The 18,467-nt window shown below is 49.1% G+C and overlaps 1 protein-coding gene across 1 annotated transcript in view; it reads left to right on the top strand.

Moving 5' to 3' along the window:
* The window catches only part of LOC140385928 (regulator of G-protein signaling 22-like), a 927,092-nt gene that overhangs the window by 492,826 nt on the left and 415,799 nt on the right, over positions 1-18,467 (top strand). Inside the window, exons 13-14 of the mRNA XM_072468579.1 lie at positions 15,252-15,377; positions 17,069-17,194. Coding sequence (XP_072324680.1) covers positions 15,252-15,377; positions 17,069-17,194 — 252 coding nt within the window. The remainder of the gene's footprint in view (positions 1-15,251; positions 15,378-17,068; positions 17,195-18,467) is intronic.

The raw sequence follows: 18,467 nt of genomic DNA, 5'->3' as shown, positions 1-18,467 counted from the left end.
AGAACAATACAGCACAGGAGCAGGCCCTCCGGCCATCCAAGCTTGCACCGGTCATGATACCAACCTTTGCCAAAACCCTCAGCGCTTCCATGTGCCGTATTCCTCTTTACCCGTCCGACCCATGTGTTTATCAAGATACCTTTTGAATACATTCTCCCCCTGTTTGTGTGGGTTTCACTCCCACAACCCAAAAAAAGATGTGCAAGGTAGGTGGATTGGTCATGCTAAATTGCCCCCTAATTGGAAAAAATGAATTGGGCACTCTAAATTTATTTTTTAAAAAGATGCCTTTTGAATGCCGTTAATGAATCTGCTTCCACAACCTCCTCTGGCAATGCGTTCCAGGCACTCACCACCCTCTGCGTATATAACCTTCCTCACACATCTCCTCTAGACTTTGCCCACGGACCTTAAATGTATGCCCCAGAAGATCTCACCAATGGAGAATTGAGTAATGGAGATAGCCAGAATTCTGGATATGGAGAAAGTTGGTCTTGGTAAAATGGGAATTCATGATGGCAATGGTGATTACAGAAGACCAAGTGCAATGGGTTAGGGATTAGATGGGTGAAAAATACTGTATGCCACCCTGACAAAACGTGGGCTGGATTCTCCATTGGCCGCGCCGGAATCGTGAATCGCGATCGGGCGGAGAATACGATGCCAGCCGAAAATTAAGATCGCCGCCGGGCAACCAGCAGAATGTCATGTTTCGACTTCATGATAGCGGTGTGAATGTGTTCACACACCACGTGTCGGCATGGGCATGCAAATGCCATTAACATCTCATTAACGGGCCAGACCCGGTAGTCTCCTGCCTCCCGCAGTGACGGTGAGTTCATTTGTGATATTTCAGCGTCGGACAACGGAAAATCCCACCCATTGTCTCCCAAACGGAGAATCGTTTCCATTGTCTCCATAAGTATTGCCTAGACCTGTGCCCTGGAGCACACTCCAGTTTCACCGTGGCGTTTAATCACAGCACAAGAGATGGGAGTTAATCCTGTCTTGTTATGTGTGGAGAATGAGTGCTGTGGGCTGTTTCTAATGCAAAGGACCACGTATCCCATTGATCAGCCCCATCTATTGCAAATTAGGCAGCTCCCGACGAGTAAGGTGCTTAGAATCTCCAATAAAAACGATGCCAATTTTTCGATTGGCAAGCTGGACTGTCAAGCCCACGAGCCTGGGATTACAGATAACTTGAAGCTGGTTGATAATATGAAAGATTGCCGTTATTGACATGGACGTGGTAAACTGAACATTGGCATAGCTTTCCTAAAGAGATCATGCTGACTGAGAGCAGACCGGGGAAGTAATACGTGTCTCAGTTCTCCCAGTGAGCCAGAGAAGACACAGCCAGAGTGAGACACAGCGAAGAGTGAGTTTGGGAATTTGAACCTAGGTGGGAATTCGAAGCTGGGTGGGAGGAGGTGCTTTTTATCCCTGGTAAGTCACTGGTGAGTAGTTTGCCTTTTCATTTGTATATTTATTTATTTTTTCTTTCGTTTTTTGGAATTGTAGTTGTATAAGTTACCTAAGGTTTAAGACATGGCAGGAGATCCCTGACCCGTACCATGCTTCTCATGTGCGATGTGGGAGCTTAGGGACACGTACACTGTCCCTGGCTCCTTCACGTGCAAGAAGTGTGTCCAGTTGCAGCTCCAGTTAGACCGCTTGATGGCTCTGGAGCTGTGGATGGACTCATTTTGGAGCATCCGCGATGCTGAGGAATTCGTGGACAGCACGTTTAGCGAGTTGGTCACACCACAGGTGAATGTTACTGAGGGAGATAGAAAATGGGTGACCAAAAGACAGAGCAAGAGTAGGAAGGCAGTGCAGTTGTCCCCTGCGATCATCTCCCTGCAAAACAGATATACCGCTTTGGATACTGTTGAGGAAGATGGCTCAACAGGGGAAGGCAGCAGCAGCCAGATTCATGGCACCGTGGCTGGCTCTGCTGCGCAGCAGGGCTGGAAGAAGAATGGCAGGGCTATAATGGCAGGGGACTCAATCGTAAGGGGAACAGACAGGCGATTCTGCGGATGCAATCGAGACTCCAGGATGGTATGTTGCCTCCCTGGTGCAAGGGTCAAGGATGTCTCGGAGCGGCTGCAGGACATTCTGAGGTGGGGGGGGTGAACTGCCAGCTGTCGTGCACATAGGCACCAACAATATAGGTAAAAAACGGGATGAGGTCCTACAAGCTGAATTCAGGGAGTTAGGAGTGAAACTAAAAAGTAGGACCTCAAAGGTAGTAATCTCAGGATTGCTACCAGTGCCACGAGCTAGCCAGATTAGGAATGTCAGGATAGATAGGATGAATGTGTGGCTCGAGCGATGGTGCAAGAGGGAGGGATTCAAATTCCTGGGGCATTGGAACTGGTTCTGGGGAGGTGGGACCAGTACAAATGGACGGTCTGCACCTGGGCAGGACTGGAACCGATGTCCTCGGGGGTGTTTGCTAGAGCTGTTGGGAAGGGTTTAAACTAATGTGGCAGGGGGATGGGATCCAATGTAGGAGGTCAGAGGGAAGTAAAACGGGGCCAGAAACAAAAAACAGTAAGGGGGAAACTGTAAGGCAGAGGAGCCACAGTCAAAAATCAAAAAGGGCCACAGTACAGGGTACAGTGACTGTGGAGAGTGTGAAAAGGGAGGTGGCCAATGCAGTATACGGAACATGATAAATTAGTTTGTTGCGCACATTGAAATTGGCCGGTGCGGTGTTGTGGGTATCACAGAGACGTGGCTGCAAGGGGATCAGGGCTGGGATCTAAATATCCAAGGATACATGTCCTATCGAAAGGACAGGCAGATGAGCAAAGGGGGTGGGGTTGCATTGTTAGTAAGGAATGAAGTTAAATCGATAGCAAGGAGCAATTGTAGGATCAGAACGCACAGAATCTCTGTGGGTAGAGTTGAGGAATCGCAAAGGTAAAAAGACCCTGATGGGAGTTATGTGCAGGCCCCATAGCAGTAGTCAGGATGTGGGGCAGAAAATAAATCAGGAGATAGAAAAAGCAAGCAAAAAAAGCAATACTACAATAATCACGGGGGACTTCAATATGCAGGTGGACTGGGAAGATCAGGGTGGTAGTGGATCCCAAGAAATGGAATTTGTGGAATGTCTAAGATGTTTTTTTGGAGCAGCTTGTGACAGAGCCTACTCGGGAACAGGCAATTCTGGATTTGATGATGTGTAATGAGGCATACTTGATTATGGAACTTAAGTTGAAGGAAACCTTCGGGAGCAGTGACCACAATATAATAGAATTTACCCTGCAGTTTGAGAGGAAGAAGCTGCAATCAGATGTAACAATTAAATAAGGGTAACTACAAAGACATGAGGGAGGAGCTGGCCAGAGTTGATTGGAGAAGGAGCCTAGCAGGGAAGACAGTGGAACAGCAAAGGCAGGAGTTTTGGGGGGTTATTAGGGAGGGACAACAGAAATTCATCCCAAGGAGGAGGAAACATGCTAAGGGGAGGACAAGGCATCCATGGCTGACGAGGGATGTCAAGGACAGCATAAAGGCTAAACAAAAAGCATACAATGTGGCGAGGATTTGTGGGAAACCAGAGGATTGGGAAGCCTTTAAAAGCGAGCAGAGGACAACTTAAAAAGTTATAAGGGGGGAGAAGATGAAGTACGAGTGTAAGCTAGCGAGTAATATAAAGGAAGATAGGAAGAAATTTTTTCAATACATAAAAGGTAAGAGAGAGGCAAAAATAGACATTGGACCACGAGAAAATATGGCTGGAGAAGTAATAATAGGAAACAAAGAAATGGCAGACGAACTGAATTGCATCAGTCTTCACGGTGGAAGACGCCAGAGGGATGCCAGAGCTCCAGGAGAACCAGGGGGCAGATGTGAGTGCAGTGACCATTACTAAGGAGAAGGTTCTGGGGAAACTGAAAGGTCTGAAGATGGATAAGTCACCTAGACCGGATGGACTACACCCCAGGGTCCTAAAAGACATAGCTGAGGAAATTGTGGAGGCATTAGTGATGATCTTTTAGGAATCACTGGAGGCAGGAAGGGTCCCAGAGGGCTGGAAGGTGGCGATTGTGACACCACTACTTCAGAAGGGAGGGAGGCAGAAGACGGGAAATTATAGGCTGGTAAGCCTGACTTCCGTTATTGGTAAGATTTTAGAGTCTGTTATTAAAGATGATATCGCAAGTACTTGGAAGTGCATAGTAAAATAGGACTGAGTCAGCATGGCTTTGTCAAAGGGAGGTTGTGTCTGACAAATCTGTTAGAGTTCTTTAAGGAGGTAACAAGGATGTTCGTCAAAGGAGAATCAGTGGACGTGGTTTATTTAGATTTCCAGGAGGCCTTTGACAAGGTGCTGCACAGGAGATTGTTAAATAAGTTAAAAGCCCATGGTGTTAAGGGTATGATCCTGGCATGGATAGAGGATTGGCTGACTGGCAGAAGGCAAAGAGTGGGGACAAAGGGGTCTTTTTCAGGATGGCAGCCGGTGACTAGTGGTGTGCCTCAGGGGTCTGTGCTGGGACCACAACTTTTTACAATATACATTAATGATCTGGAAGAAGGTACGGAAGGCACTGTTAAGTTTGCAGATGATACAAAGATCTGCAGAGGGACAGGTAGTATTGAGGAAGCAAGGGGGCTGCAGAAGGACTTGAACAAGCTAGGAGAGTGGGCAATGAAGTGGCAAATGAAATACAATGTGGAAAAGTGAGAGGTTAAGCACTTTGGAAGGAAGAATCTAGGCAGACACTATTTTCGAAATGGGGAAATGCTTCGGAAAGCAGAAGCACAAAGGGACTTGGGAGTCCTTGTTCACGATTCTCTTAAGGTTAATGTGCAGGTTCAGTCGGCAGTTAAGAAGGTAAATGCTATGTTAGCATTCATGTCAAGAGGGCTAGAATACAAGACCAGGGATGTACTTCTGAGGCTGTATAAGGCTCTGGTCAGACCCCATTTGGAGTACTGTGAGCAGTTTTGGGCCCCATATCTAAGGAAGGATGTGCTGGCCTTGGAAAGGGTCCAGAAGAGGTTCGCAAGAATGATCCCTGGAATGAAGAACTTGTCATACGAGGAACGTTTGAGGACTCTGGGTCTGTACTAGTTGGAGTTTAGAAGGATGAGAGGGGATCTTATTGAATTCGGCGGCGTGAGAACAGCTGGTGAGTGGTGAGTCAGTTTCAGCGGGAGCATTGCGGAAGGAGGTTGCTGGGAGGTAAGTCAACCTTTAAAAGCACTTGTCTTTGCAGGGGCAGGCCAGTCGATTTCGGCGGCGTGAGAACAGCTGGTGAGTGGTGAGTCAGTTTCAGCGGGAGCATTGCGGAAGGAGGTTGCTGGGAGGTAAGTCAACCTTTAAAAGCACTTGTCTTTGCAGGGGCAGGCCAGTCGATTTCGGCGGCGTGAGAACAGCTGGTGAGTGGTGAGTCAGTTTCAGCGGGAGCATTGCGGAAGGAGGTTGCTGGGAGGTAAGTCAACCTTTAAAAGCACTTGTCTTTGCAGGGGCAGGCCAGTCGATTTCGGCGGCGTGAGAACAGCTGGTGAGTGGTGAGTCAGTTTCAGCGGGAGCATTGCGGAAGGAGGTTGCTGGGAGGTAAGTCAACCTTTAAAAGCACTTGTCTTTGCAGGGGCAGGCGAGTCGATTTCGGCGGCGTGAGAACAGCTGGTGAGTGGTGAGTCAGTTTCAGCGGGAGCATTGCGGAAGGAGGTTGCTGGGAGGTAAGTCAACCTTTAAAAGCACTTGTCTTTGCAGGGGCAGGCCAGTCGATTTCGGCGGCGTGAGAACAGCTGGTGAGTGGTGAGTCAGTTTCAGCGGGAGCATTGCGGAAGGAGGTTGCTGGGAGGTAAGTCAACCTTTAAAAGCACTTGTCTTTGCAGGGTCAGGCCAGTCGATTTCGGCGGCGTGAGAACAGCTGGCTGGTTAGTCAATTTCAGCAGGAGCTGAGAATTTTTCTTTTTTTTTTCTTTTATTTTAAATTAGTTTTTTAGGCGGGAACAGGAAGTCGACCCGCGGACGTCTGGGAAGACCCTCCCCAATAAATTCTGGTGGAGAGGAAACCCGAGACACTACACGTGTAGTGTCTCCCACCCGCCCTCCTCCTCTAACCTAATAATAAAACCCATTGGTCTGAGGTAAGTACCATATTTTATTATATTATTATTATTTTTTAGCCAGATCTTGGTAGAAAGTTGGAGGAATGGCAGGGAAGGGAGTGCAATGTTCCTCCTGCAGGATGTTTGAGGTGAGGGATGCAGTTAGTGTCCCTGCTGATTTTACCTGCAGGAAGTGCTGCCATCTCCAGCTCCTCCAAGACCGAGTTAGGGAACTGGAGCTGGAGTTGGAAGAACTTCGGATCATTCGGGAGGCAGAAGGGGTCATAGATAGCAGCTTCAGGGAATTAGTTACACCAAAGATTGGAGATAGGTGGGTAACTGTAAGAGGGACTGGGAAAAAGCAGTCAGTGCAGGGATCCCCTGCGGTCGTCCCCTGAGAAACAAGTATACCGCTTTGGATACTTGTGGGGGGGGGGACTTACCAGGGGGAAGGCATGGGGTACGGGCCTCTGGCACGGAGTCTGTCCCTGTTGCTCAGAAGGGAAGGGGGGAGAGGAGCAGAGCATTAGTAATTGGGGACTCTATAGTCAGGGGCACAGATAGGAGATTTTGTGGGAGCGTGAGAGACTCACGTTTGGTATGTTGCCTCCCAGGTGCAAGGGTACGTGATGTCTCGGATCGTGTTTTCCGGGTCCTTAGGGGGGAGGGGGAGCAGCCCCAAGTCGTGGTCCACATTGGCACCAACGACATAGGTAGGAAAGGGGACAAGGATGTCAGGCAGGCTTTCAGGGAGCTAGGATGGAAGCTCAGAACTAGAACAAACAGAGTTGTTATCTCTGGGTTGTTGCCCGTGCCACGTGATAGTGAGATGAGGAATAAGGAGAGAGAGCATTTAAACACGTGGCTACAGGGATGGTGCAGGCGGGAGGGATTCAGATTTTTGGATAACTGGGGCTCTTTCTGGGGAAGGTGGGACCTCTACAGACAGGATGGTCTACATCTGAACCTGAGGGGCACAAATATCCTGGGGGGGAGATTTGTTAGTGCTCTTTGGGGGGGTTTAAACTAATGCAGCAGGGGCATGGGAACCTGGATTGTAGTTTTAGGGTAAGGGAGAATGAGAGTATAGAGGTCAGGAGCACAGATTTGACATCGCAGGAGGGGGCCAGTGTTCAGGTAGGTGGTTTGAAGTGTGTCTACTTCAATGCCAGGAGTATACGAAACAAGGTAGGGGAACTGGCAGCGTGGGTTGGTACCTGGGACTTCGATGTTGTGGCCATTTCGGAGACATGGATAGAGCAGGGACAGGAATGGATGTTGCAGGTTCCGGGGTTTAGGTGTTTTAGTAAGCTCAGAGAAGGAGACAAAAGAGGGGGAGGTGTGGCGCTGCTAGTCAAGAGCAGTATTACGGTGGCGGAGAGGATGCTAGATGGGGACTCTTCTTCCGAGGTAGTATGGGCTGAAGTTAGAAACAGGAAAGGAGAGGTCACCCTGTTGGGAGTTTTTTATAGGCCTCCTAATAGTTCTAGGGATGTAGAGGAAAGGATGGCGAAGATGATTCTGGATATGAGCAAAAGTAACAGGGTAGTTATTATGGGAGACTTTAACTTTCCAAATATTGACTGGAAAAGTTATAGTTCGAGTACATTCGATGGGTCGTTTTTTGTACAGTGTGTGCAGGAGGGTTTCCTGACACAATATGTTGACAGGCCAACAAGAGGCGAGGCCACGTTGGATTTGGTTTTGGGTAATGAACCAGGCCAGGTGTTGGATTTGGAGGTAGGAGAGCACTTTGGGGACAGTGACCACAATTCGGTGACGTTTACGTTAATGATGGAAAGGGATAAGTATACACCGCAGGGCAAGAGTTATAGCTGGGGGAAGGGCAATTATGATGCCATTAGACGTGACTTGGGGGGGATAAGGTGGAGAAGTAGGCTGCAAGTGTTGGGCACACTGGATAAGTGGGGCTTGTTCAAGGATCAGCTACTGCGTGTTCTTGATAAGTATATACCGGTCAGACAGGGAGGAAGGCGTCGAGCGAGGGAACCGTGGTTTACCAAGGAAGTGGAATCTCTTGTTAAGAGGAAGAAGGAGGCCTATGTGAAGATGAAGTGTGAAGTTTCGGTTGGGGCGATGGATAGTTACAAGGTAGCGAGGAAGGATCTAAAGAGAGAGCTAAGACGAGCAAGGAGGGGACATGAGAAGTATTTGGCAGGAAGGATCAAGGAAAACCCAAAAGCTTTCTATAGGTATGTCAGGAATAAGCGAATGACTAGGGAAAGAGTAGGACCAGTCAAGGACAGGGATGGGAAATTGTGTGTGGAGTCTGAAGAGATAGGCGAGATACTAAATGAATATTTTTCGTCAGTATTCACTCAGGAAAAAGAGAATGTTGTGGAGGAGAATGCTGAGCCCCAGGCTAATAGAATAGATGGCATTGAGGTACGTAGGGAAGAGGTGTTGGCAATTCTGGACAGGCTGAAAATAGATAAGTCCCCGGGACCTGATGGGATTTATCCGAAGATTCTATGGGAGGCCAGGGAAGAGATTGCTGGACCTTTGGCTTTGATTTTTATGTCATCATTGGCTACAGGAATAGTGCCAGAGGACTGGAGGACAGCAAATGTGGTCCCTTTGTTCAAAAAGGGGAGCAGAGACAACCCCGGCAACTATAGGCCGGTGAGCCTCACGTCTGTAGTGGGTAAAGTCTTGGAGGGGATTATAAGAGACAAGATTTATAATCATCTAGATAGGAATAATATGATCAGGGATAGTCAGCATGGCTTTGTGAAGGGTAGGTCATGCCTCACAAACCTTATTGAGTTCTTTGAGAAGGTGACTGAACAGGTAGACGAGGGTAGAGCAGTTGATGTGGTGTATATGGATTTCAGCAAAGCGTTTGATAAGGTTCCCCATGGTAGGCTATTGCAAAAAATACGGAGGCTGGGGATTCAGGGTGATTTAGAGATGTGGATCAGAAATTGGCTAGCTGAAAGAAGACAGAGGGTGGTGGTTGATGGGAAATGTTCAGAATGGAGTACAGTCACAAGTGGAGTACCACAAGGATCTGTTCTGGGGCCGTTGCTGTTTGTCATTTTTATCAATGACCTAGAGGAAGGCGCAGAAGGGTGGGTGAGTAAATTTGCAGACGATACTAAAGTCGGTGGTGTTGTCGATAGTGTGGAAGGATGTAGCAGGTTACAGAGGGATATAGATAAGCTGCAGAGCTGGGCCGAGAGGTGGCAAATGGAGTTTAATGTAGAGAAGTGTGAGGTGATTCACTTTGGAAGGAATAACAGGAATGCGGAATATTTGGCTAATGGTAAAGTTCTTGAAAGTGTGGATGAGCAGAGGGATCTAGGTGTCCATGTACATAGATCCCTGAAAGTTGCCACCCAGGTTGATAGGGTTGTGAAGAAGGCCTATGGAGTGTTGGCCTTTATTGGTAGAGGGATTGAGTTCCGGAGTCGGGAGGTCATGTTGCAGCTGTACAGAACTCTGGTACGGCCGCATTTGGAGTATTGCGTACAGTTCTGGTCACCGCATTATAGGAAGGACGTGGAGGCTTTGGAGCGGGTGCAGAGGAGATTTACCAGGATGTTGCCTGGTATGGAGGGAAAATCTTATGAGGAAAGGCTGATGGACTTGAGGTTGTTTTCGTTGGAGAGAAGAAGGTTAAGAGGAGACTTAATAGAGGCATACAAAATGATCAGGGGGTTGGATAGGGTGGACAGCGAGAGCCTTCTCCCGCGGATGGATATGGCTGGCACGAGGGGACATAACTTTAAACTGAGGGGTAATAGATATAGGACAGAGGTCAGAGGTAGGTTCTTTACGCAAAGAGTAGTGAGGCCGTGGAATGCCCTACCTGCTACAGTAGTGAAATCGCCAACATTGAGGGCATTTAAAAGTTTATTGGATAAACATATGGATGAGAATGGCATATTGTAGGTTAGATGGCTTTTGTTTCGGTGCAACATCGTGGGCCGAAGGGCCTGTACTGCGCTGTATTGTTCTATGTTCTAACTGTTGGAGGCTGGCACCTGGCCAGGTGGACCAACTCATTTGCCCTCCCATCACCCACCCCGGCACGGACCCCCTCCCCAACCTCCACCCCAGCACGGACCCCCCCCAACCCCCAACCTCCACCCCGGCACGGACCCCCCTCCCCCCAACCTCCACCCCAGCACGGACCCCCTCCCCAACCTCCACCCCAGCACGGACCCCCCCCCAACCTCCACCCCAGCACGGACCCCCTCCCCAACCTCCACCCCAGCACGGACCCCCTCCCCAACCCCCAACCTCCACCCCAGCACGGACCCCCTCCCCAACCTCCACCCCAGCACGGACCCCCCCAACCCCCAACCTCCACCCCAGCACGGACCCCCCCCCAACCTCCACCCCGGCACGGACCCCCTCCCCAACCCCCAACCTCCACCCCAGCACGGACCCCCCCCCCCCCCAACCTCCACCCCAGCACGGACCCCCTCCCCAACCTCCACCCCAGCACGGACCCCCAACCTCCACCCGGCACGGACCCCCCCCCCCCCAACCTCCACCCCAGCACGGACCCCCTCCCGGCACTCCCCCGGAGCCCAGCCTACTCTAACCACCCACCCCCCCCCCCCCCCCCCCCCGCCGCACACACACACACACAAGCCGAGACACACCTCTCCTCACGCAATCAGTCTGCGGCCACGCCATTTCCTGCCCAGAGCCAACCCCCCAGGCCGTCACTCACCTCCTCGCTGGTCGGCGTGAGCCTGGAGCACCGGGTCACGCCGATGAAAAGGAGGTTTGATTCACGTCAACGTGAACGGTCATCACGTCGACGGGACTTCGGCCCATCCGGAAGGGAGAATATCGGCAGGCCGAAAATCGGCTGCCTTGCGCAGACCCGTGACATTCTCCGCGGCAGCGGCGCCATTAACGCCCCGCCGACTTTTCTCCCTTCGGAGACTTCGGCGGGGGCGGGATTCACGGTGGCCAACGGCCATTCTCCGACCCGGCGGGGGGTCGGAGAATGACGCCCCTTAGTTGGGACGTCTTGTTGAAGTTGTACAAGACATTGGTAATACCGTGTTCAGTTCTGGTCATCCTATTACAGGAAGGATATTGTTAAACTAGAAAGAGTGCAGAAGAGATTCATGAGGCTGCTATCAGGACTTGACGGTCTGAGTAATAAGGAGAGATTGGATAGGCTGGGACTTTTTTCCCTGGAGCGTAGAAGGCTTAGGGGTGATCTTATAGAGGTCTATAAAATAATGATGAACACAGATAAGGTAGATAGTCAACATCTTTTCCCAAAGGTAGAGGAGTCTAGAACTAGAGTGCATAGGTTTAAAGTGAGAGGGGAGAGATACAAAAGAGACCAGAGGGGAAATCTTTTCGGTGAACATCTGGAACGAGCTGCCAGAGGCAGTGATAGAGGTGGGTACAATTTTTTCCTTTAAAAGCAGTTAGGCAGTTACATGGGCAGGGTGGGTATAGAGAGATATGGGCAAAATGCGGGCAAGTGGGACTAGCATAGTGATCAATACTGAGTGGCATGGACAAGCTGGGCCGAAGGGCCTGTATGACTCCATGACTCGAACTGACAAAAAGTTGTTCATCCTTACTTATCGGAGATCCAAGAGAAAGGTGCACCAAGTCCTCATCAGAGAGTTGTTCTGCCACACTAACATTATATGCTGAGGAACACCTTCACCGGCAAATGGGCAGACCCTCACACTTGTAAAGAATTGTTTTGACCAGGTAGCTAAATGGCATGGACCAGGATGGCAGACATTGACTCTGGCAACTGGAAGACAGTAACTGACGCAGGTATTTGGAGGCTAGCTGCTTGGAAGGGCATAGGAAGAGGTAAACAAAATCTGGCAGACCCCATTGCATCCTCCCAAGGACCTCCACACCATTCCTAAAGTGTAATGATCAGAACAGAAGGTTGCAAGGTTTTCCTGTCTCAACTTACTTAAAGGGCATTGTTACATAGGTAATTTCCTAATCTAAGGGACAGTTCTCAAAATAAGAGCAATTGAGAGGATTATAGTTTGAACAGATGCCACAAAGCTGGATGAGAGGATGAACTGTGAGGAGGATGCAGCGATCTTTCAGTGTGATTTGGACAAGTTGAGTGAATCGGCAAAAACAGGAAGGCAAATTATTATCTGAATGGCCACAAATTAGGATGGGGAATGTGAAAAGAGTCCTGGGTGTCCTTGAACACCGGTTGCTGAAGGTAAGCATTCAGGTGCAGCAGGCAGTAAAGAAGGTATATGGTACGTTGGTCTTCATAGCGAGAGGACTTGAATGCAGGAGCAGGGATGTCTTGCTGCAGGCCTTGGTGAGGGCACACCTGGAATATTGTGTACGGTTCTCTGAGGAAGAGTGTTCTTGCTATAGAAGGAGTGCAGTGAAGGTTTACCAGACTGTTTCTTGGGGTGGCAGGACTGATGTATGAGAAGAGATTGAGTAAGTTATCATAGATCATAGAATTTACATCACAGAAGGAGGCAATTCGGCCCATCGAGTCTGCACCGGCCCTTGGAAATCGCACCCTACTTAAGCCCACACCTCCACCCTATCCCCGTAACCCCACCTAACCTTTTTTGGACACTGAGGGCAATTTAGCATGGCCAATTCACCTAACCTGCACATCTTTCGACTGTGGGAGGAAACCGGAGCACCCGGAGGAAACCCACGCAGACACGGGGAGAACAAGCAGGATTATATTCGCTGGAGTTCAGAAGAATGAGGGGGGAGTCTCGGAGAAACTATATAAAATTTTAACAGGACTAGACCGGGTAGATGCAAGAAGAATGTTCCCGATAGTGGGTGTGTCCAGAACCAGGGGCACAATTCTCCCCCAACGGCGCGATGTCCGCCAACTGGCGCCCAAAACGGCGCCAATCAGACGGGCATTGCGCCGCCCCAAAGGTGCGGAATGCTCCGCATCTTTGGGGGCCGAGCCCCAACATTGAGGGGCTAGGCTGGCGCCGGAGGGATTTCCGCCCCGCCAGCTGGCGGAAATGGCATTTGTTGCCCTGCCAGCTGGCGTGGAAATGACAACCCGGGCGGCGCATGCGCGGGAGCATCAGCGGCCACTGACAGTTTCCCGCGCATGCGCAGTGGGGAGAGTCTCTTCCGCCTCCGCCATGGTGGAGGCCGTTGCGGAGGCGGAAGGGAAAGAGTGCCCCCACGGCACAGGCCCGCCCGCGGATCGGTGGGCCCCGATCGCGGGCTAGGCCACCGTGGGGGCATCCCCCGGGGTCAGATCGCCCCACGCCCCCCCCAGGACTCCGGAGCCCGCCCACGTCGCCTTGTCCCGCCGGTAAATACCTACTTTAATTTACGCCGGCGGGACAGGCAATTTCTTGGCGGGACTTCGGCCCATCCGGGCCGGAGATTTGAGCGAGGGGGCCCGCCAACCGGCGCAGCCCGATTCCCACCCCCGCCCAATCTCCGGTACCGGAGACTTCGGCAACCAGCGGGGGCGGGATTCACGGCGGCCAGCGGCCATTCTCCGACCTGCTGGGGGGTCGGCGAATGACCCCCCAGACATCACAGTCTGAGGATACGGGGTAGTCCATTTAGGACTGAGATGAGGACAAAAGTCTTCACCCAGAGAGTGGTCAGCCTGTGGAATTTGCTACCACAGAAAGCAGTTGAGGCCAAAATACTTATTTTTTCAAGAATCAGTTAGATATAGCACTTGGGGAGAAAGGGATCAAAGGATATGGGGGACGCCGGGACCAGGCTATTGAGTTGGATGATTAGCCATAATCATAATGAACAGGGGAGCAGGCTCAAAGCACTGTTCCTGGTTTTATGTTTCTTTCTGCGATATTCTCCATTACTTTCATGAATTGAAATTATTTGGCCCTGGAGAATTACCGCTCTTTAATGCTGTATCTTCATTACTTTGCATAAGTTAATCTTGTTGAGTTCTTGGGGCAGCACGGTAGCATTGTGGATAGCACAATTGCTTCACAGCTCCAGGGTCCCAGGTTCGATTCCGGCTTGGGTCACTGTCTGCGGAGTCTGCACATCCTCCCCGTGTGTGCGTGGGTTTCCTCTGGGTGCTCCGGTTTCCTCCCACAGTTCAAAGATGTGCAGGTTAGGTGGATTGGCCATGATAAAATTGCCCTTAGTGTCCAAAATTGCCCTTAGTGTTGGCTGGGGTTACTGGGTTATGGGGAAAGGGTGGAGGTGTTGACCTTGGGTAGGGTGCTTTTTCCAAGACTCGATGGGCCAAATGGCCTCCTTCTGCACTGTAAATTCTATGATATGATTGTCCCTGATTCATTGTTCGTTTACTTGGGGTATTTTGCATACTGACCTCATCTACTGTAAATACTGATACGTAGTTATAATACCTCTGTTTTTAGTTGCTCCTTTGCTGAAAATGCTGCATGCAGTCTCTGTGCCCCGTGAATATCTCAACTTGCCCATTCATGAGCTCTAATTGGTAATGATTGAGGATTGTGCAAGATCTCACCCACTCTGGTTACATGGTCTGCACCAAGAACGGTCTCCTTCAGGAAACTGGCAAACCAGCTGCATTGACATTTTCAGATGAGATGCAGTCACATGTTTGGGGCGATGTGTTCATGGAAATGGAGGCTCTCAAAAAAAATGTGCAGTTCAAGGTTTTGGTTAGAATCAGGCAGGACATTTGCAGCATGCCATTGGGTTTAATTGGATTGGATTTGTTTATTGTCATGTGTACCGAGGTACAGTGAAAAGTGTTTTTCTGGAAGCAGCTCAACAGATCATTAAGTACATGGAAGGAAAAGGGAATAAAAGAAAATACATAATAGGGCAACACAAGGTATACAATGTAACTACATAAGCACCGGCATCGGATGAAGCACATAGGGGTGTAGTGTTAATGAGGTCAGTCCATAAGAGGGTCATTTCGGAGTCTGGTAATCTAAGAGATAGACACAGAAAGTTGGGTGCTAAGGTATAGAACTTCAGGTGGAAATCAGATTTTTTGGTGGGAGACGAATATAACGGATACAGCCTTGGAAATTAATTCTGATCCAATATTTCACATTAGCTGAATAGTTGAGTGGCACAGTGAAATGAAGAGTGCCAGAGGAGCAGTAATCCTAGGTGTCATTAATATACTTTGAAAATGAAACTGTTTTTATGCTTCCTGTATTTGAATTAAAGTGTGCTATCTATGTATATTTCCACAGATGCGGATTACAAATTATCACTATGCTTTATGTGATTATAAAACAGACAACATGCTACATGCCCTGCACCATGAAAGCAGAACTGGGTACATCTTCACACAATTTTGCAAAGAAACAGGAAATCTGGTAAACAAAATATATCTTTGCATTAGTGCTCTTATTCTTTAACCAAAGAGAAAATGCTGGAAAATCTCAGTAGGTCTGGTAGCATCTGTAGAGAGAGAAAAGAGCTAACATTTCGAGCCCAGGTTACCCTTTGTCAAACTTTGTCATCTGGACTCAAAACGTGAGCTCTTTTGTCTCCCTACAGATGCTGTCAGGCCTGCTGAGATTTTCCTGAATTTTCTCTTTGGTTTCAGCATCCACAGTAATTTGCTTTTTTCCACTCTTAGTCTTTAATCGGTTTGAGAACAAAATTAAATTGTGACTTCCGTAGCATAAAGGGTTAACAGATGGGACAAACTAATGTTTTTTAAATTCATTTACGGGATGTGGGCATCACTGGTTATGCCAGCATTTATTGTCCGTCCCTAGTTGCCCTTCAGATAATGGTGGTGAGCTGCCTTATTGAATCGTTGCAGTCCATGTGTTGTAGGTATACCCACAGTTCTGTTAGAGAGGGAATTCCAGAATTTTGACTCAGGGACAGTGAAGGAACAGCAATATATTTCCAAGTCAGGATGTTGGTGAGTGACTTGAAGGGGAACCTCCAGGTGATGGTGTTTGCAGTGTCTGCTGCTCTTGTCCTTATAGGTAGTAGTGGTTGTGAGTTTGGAATTTGGTGAGTTCATGCAGTGCACCTTGTAGATGGTACACACTACTGCCACTGTTTGTTATGTGTCCACCCTGCTATCAGTTCAGCACTTTAATGATCGGAGCGCCTCATTTAAAGGCCACCCCTGCACTAACCTGACATACTTGCCACTGGGCAGTCACGGCGGTGAAAGCTAAAAGGCATACTGCCCCAAATTTTACTGTGGCTTCCCTGGAGTGTCTACTGAATGCAACGGAAGTCCGTCGGGAAGTGATCTGCCAGTCCTCTGGGTTAACACCTACCAGCAAGATTACCAATCCAGCATGGTAGGTGGTGGCAGCGCTTGCCAGCCCTAATGCCTTGCAGAAGAAACCAGCTATCTAACACAGAAAGAAGATGAATGATCTCCGTTCTGCCAGGTTAAGTCACTCGTCTAATCACTCTCAGCTCACACACTCAGCACGCACCCACAGGAATGTCACTCACTGCCAGCTCCAGGGATACCAAAACCCACTTTCCCGCACTCATTTTTGTCTCCATTGTGGGCCATGTCTTCATCACCTTGCTGCTCTCACTCACCATCCAATAATTGCCAGACATCCTTACCACCTGCCCTGGCACACGCATTCAGTGTACACTCTTTCCATCTGTTTACATGCAGGAAAAATTGGCTTTTTTAAGGGGATCAGGGGTTATCGGGTGAAGACAGGAGAATAGGGATGAGAAAAATATCAGCCATGATTGAATGGCAGAGCAGACTCAATGGGCCAAGTGGCCTAATTTTGCTCCTATGTCTTATGGTCTTATGGCTTACAACAAAAAGGAGAGATCCCAGTCAGGCAGATGGATGCTAGAGCTGAAGGTTCTCATGGACCTTCAGAAGAGAACCCTCCAGCTGGCCTGGGTGGATGCTGACAACTCCTGTGCTGATGGTGAGATTGGCAGTGATAAACTAAGTGAGGATCCAGCACTGCACCATCCGTCGGACAACAATGCTGTGAGTGTTTTCTCCTGTTTCAAAAGGCATCTGTCACACGCTAATGACCTCTCATTTCTGTCGCAGGCACATCTGGCAAACCAGGTACTTGACTCCAGCCACGAGAGCTGTCCGGAAGCAGAATTCACTGACCCCTATATTGAAGACCCGTCACAGCGCTCATCTGCACGCTCCATTAGGGATCACAACCTGGTGAGCTCAGCATACTTTCAGATCCACAGCAGGCAGAGGCAGCGATGCTCCAGGGTGCTAGAACTCTGATGTTGGCTGGAGGTCAGGAATCTGCTGACAAGGTGCCACATAGGAGACTGTTAAATAAGTTAAGAGCCCATGGTGTTAAGGGTAAGATCCTGGCATGGATAGAGGAATGGCTGACTGGCAGAAGGCAGAGAGTGGGGACAAAGGGTTCTCTTTCAGGATGGCAGCCGGTGACTGGTGGTGTGCCTCAGGGGTCTGTGCTGGGACCACAACTTTTTACAATATACATTAATGATCTGGAAGAAGGAACTGAAGGCACTGTTGCTAAGTTTGCAGATGATACAAAGATCTGTAGAGGGACAGGTAGTATTGAGGAAGCAGGTGGACTGCAGAAGTACTTGGACAGGCTAGAAGAGTGGGCAAAGACGTGGCAGATGGAATACAATGTGGAAAAGTGTGAGGTTAAGCACTTTGGAAGAAGAAATGGAGGTATTGACTTTTTTAAAATGGGGAAATGTTCAGGAAATCAGAAGCACAAAGGGACTGAGAGTCCTTGTTCACAATTCTCTTAACGTGCAGGTTCAATCAGCAGTTAGGAAGGCAAATGCAAAGTTAGCATTCAAGTCGAGGGCTAGAATACAAGACCAGGGATGTACTCCTGAGGCTATATAAGGTCTGGTCAGACCCCATTTGGAGTATTGTGAGCAGTTTTGGGCCCCGTATCTAAGTAAGGATGCGCTGGCTTTGGAAAGAGTCCAGAGGAGGTTCACAAGAATGATACCTGGAATGAAGAGCTTGTTGTATGAGGAACGGTTGAGGACTGTGGTCTATACTCATTAGAGTTTAGAAGGATGAGGGGGTATCTTTTTGAAACTTACAGGATACAGTGAGGCCTGGATAAAGTGGACGTGGAGATGATGTTTTCACTTGTCGGTAAAACTAGAAGCAGAGGACACAATCTCGGATTAAAGGGACGATTCATTAAAACAGAGATGAAGAGGAATTTCTTCAGCCAGAGGGTGGTGAATCTGTGGGACACTTTGCCGCAGAAGGCTGTGGAGGCGAATTCACTGAGTGTTTTTAAGACAGAGATAGATAGATTCTTGATCAATAAGGGGATCAGGGGTTATGGGGAGAAGGCAGGAGAATGGGGATGAGAAAAATATCAGCTATGATGGAATGGCGGAGCAGACACGATGGGCCGAGTGACCTAATTCTGCTCCTATGTCTTATGGTCTTATATCTTTGGCCTCGGTTATGCCTCAGT

The sequence above is a fragment of the Scyliorhinus torazame genome, chromosome 11, assembly GCF_047496885.1.
Source record: "Scyliorhinus torazame isolate Kashiwa2021f chromosome 11, sScyTor2.1, whole genome shotgun sequence".
In the NCBI taxonomy this organism is placed as follows: domain Eukaryota; kingdom Metazoa; phylum Chordata; class Chondrichthyes; order Carcharhiniformes; family Scyliorhinidae; genus Scyliorhinus; species Scyliorhinus torazame.
Note: the sequence above shows the minus strand (reverse complement) of the source record. Positions and strands in the feature narration are given on the sequence as shown.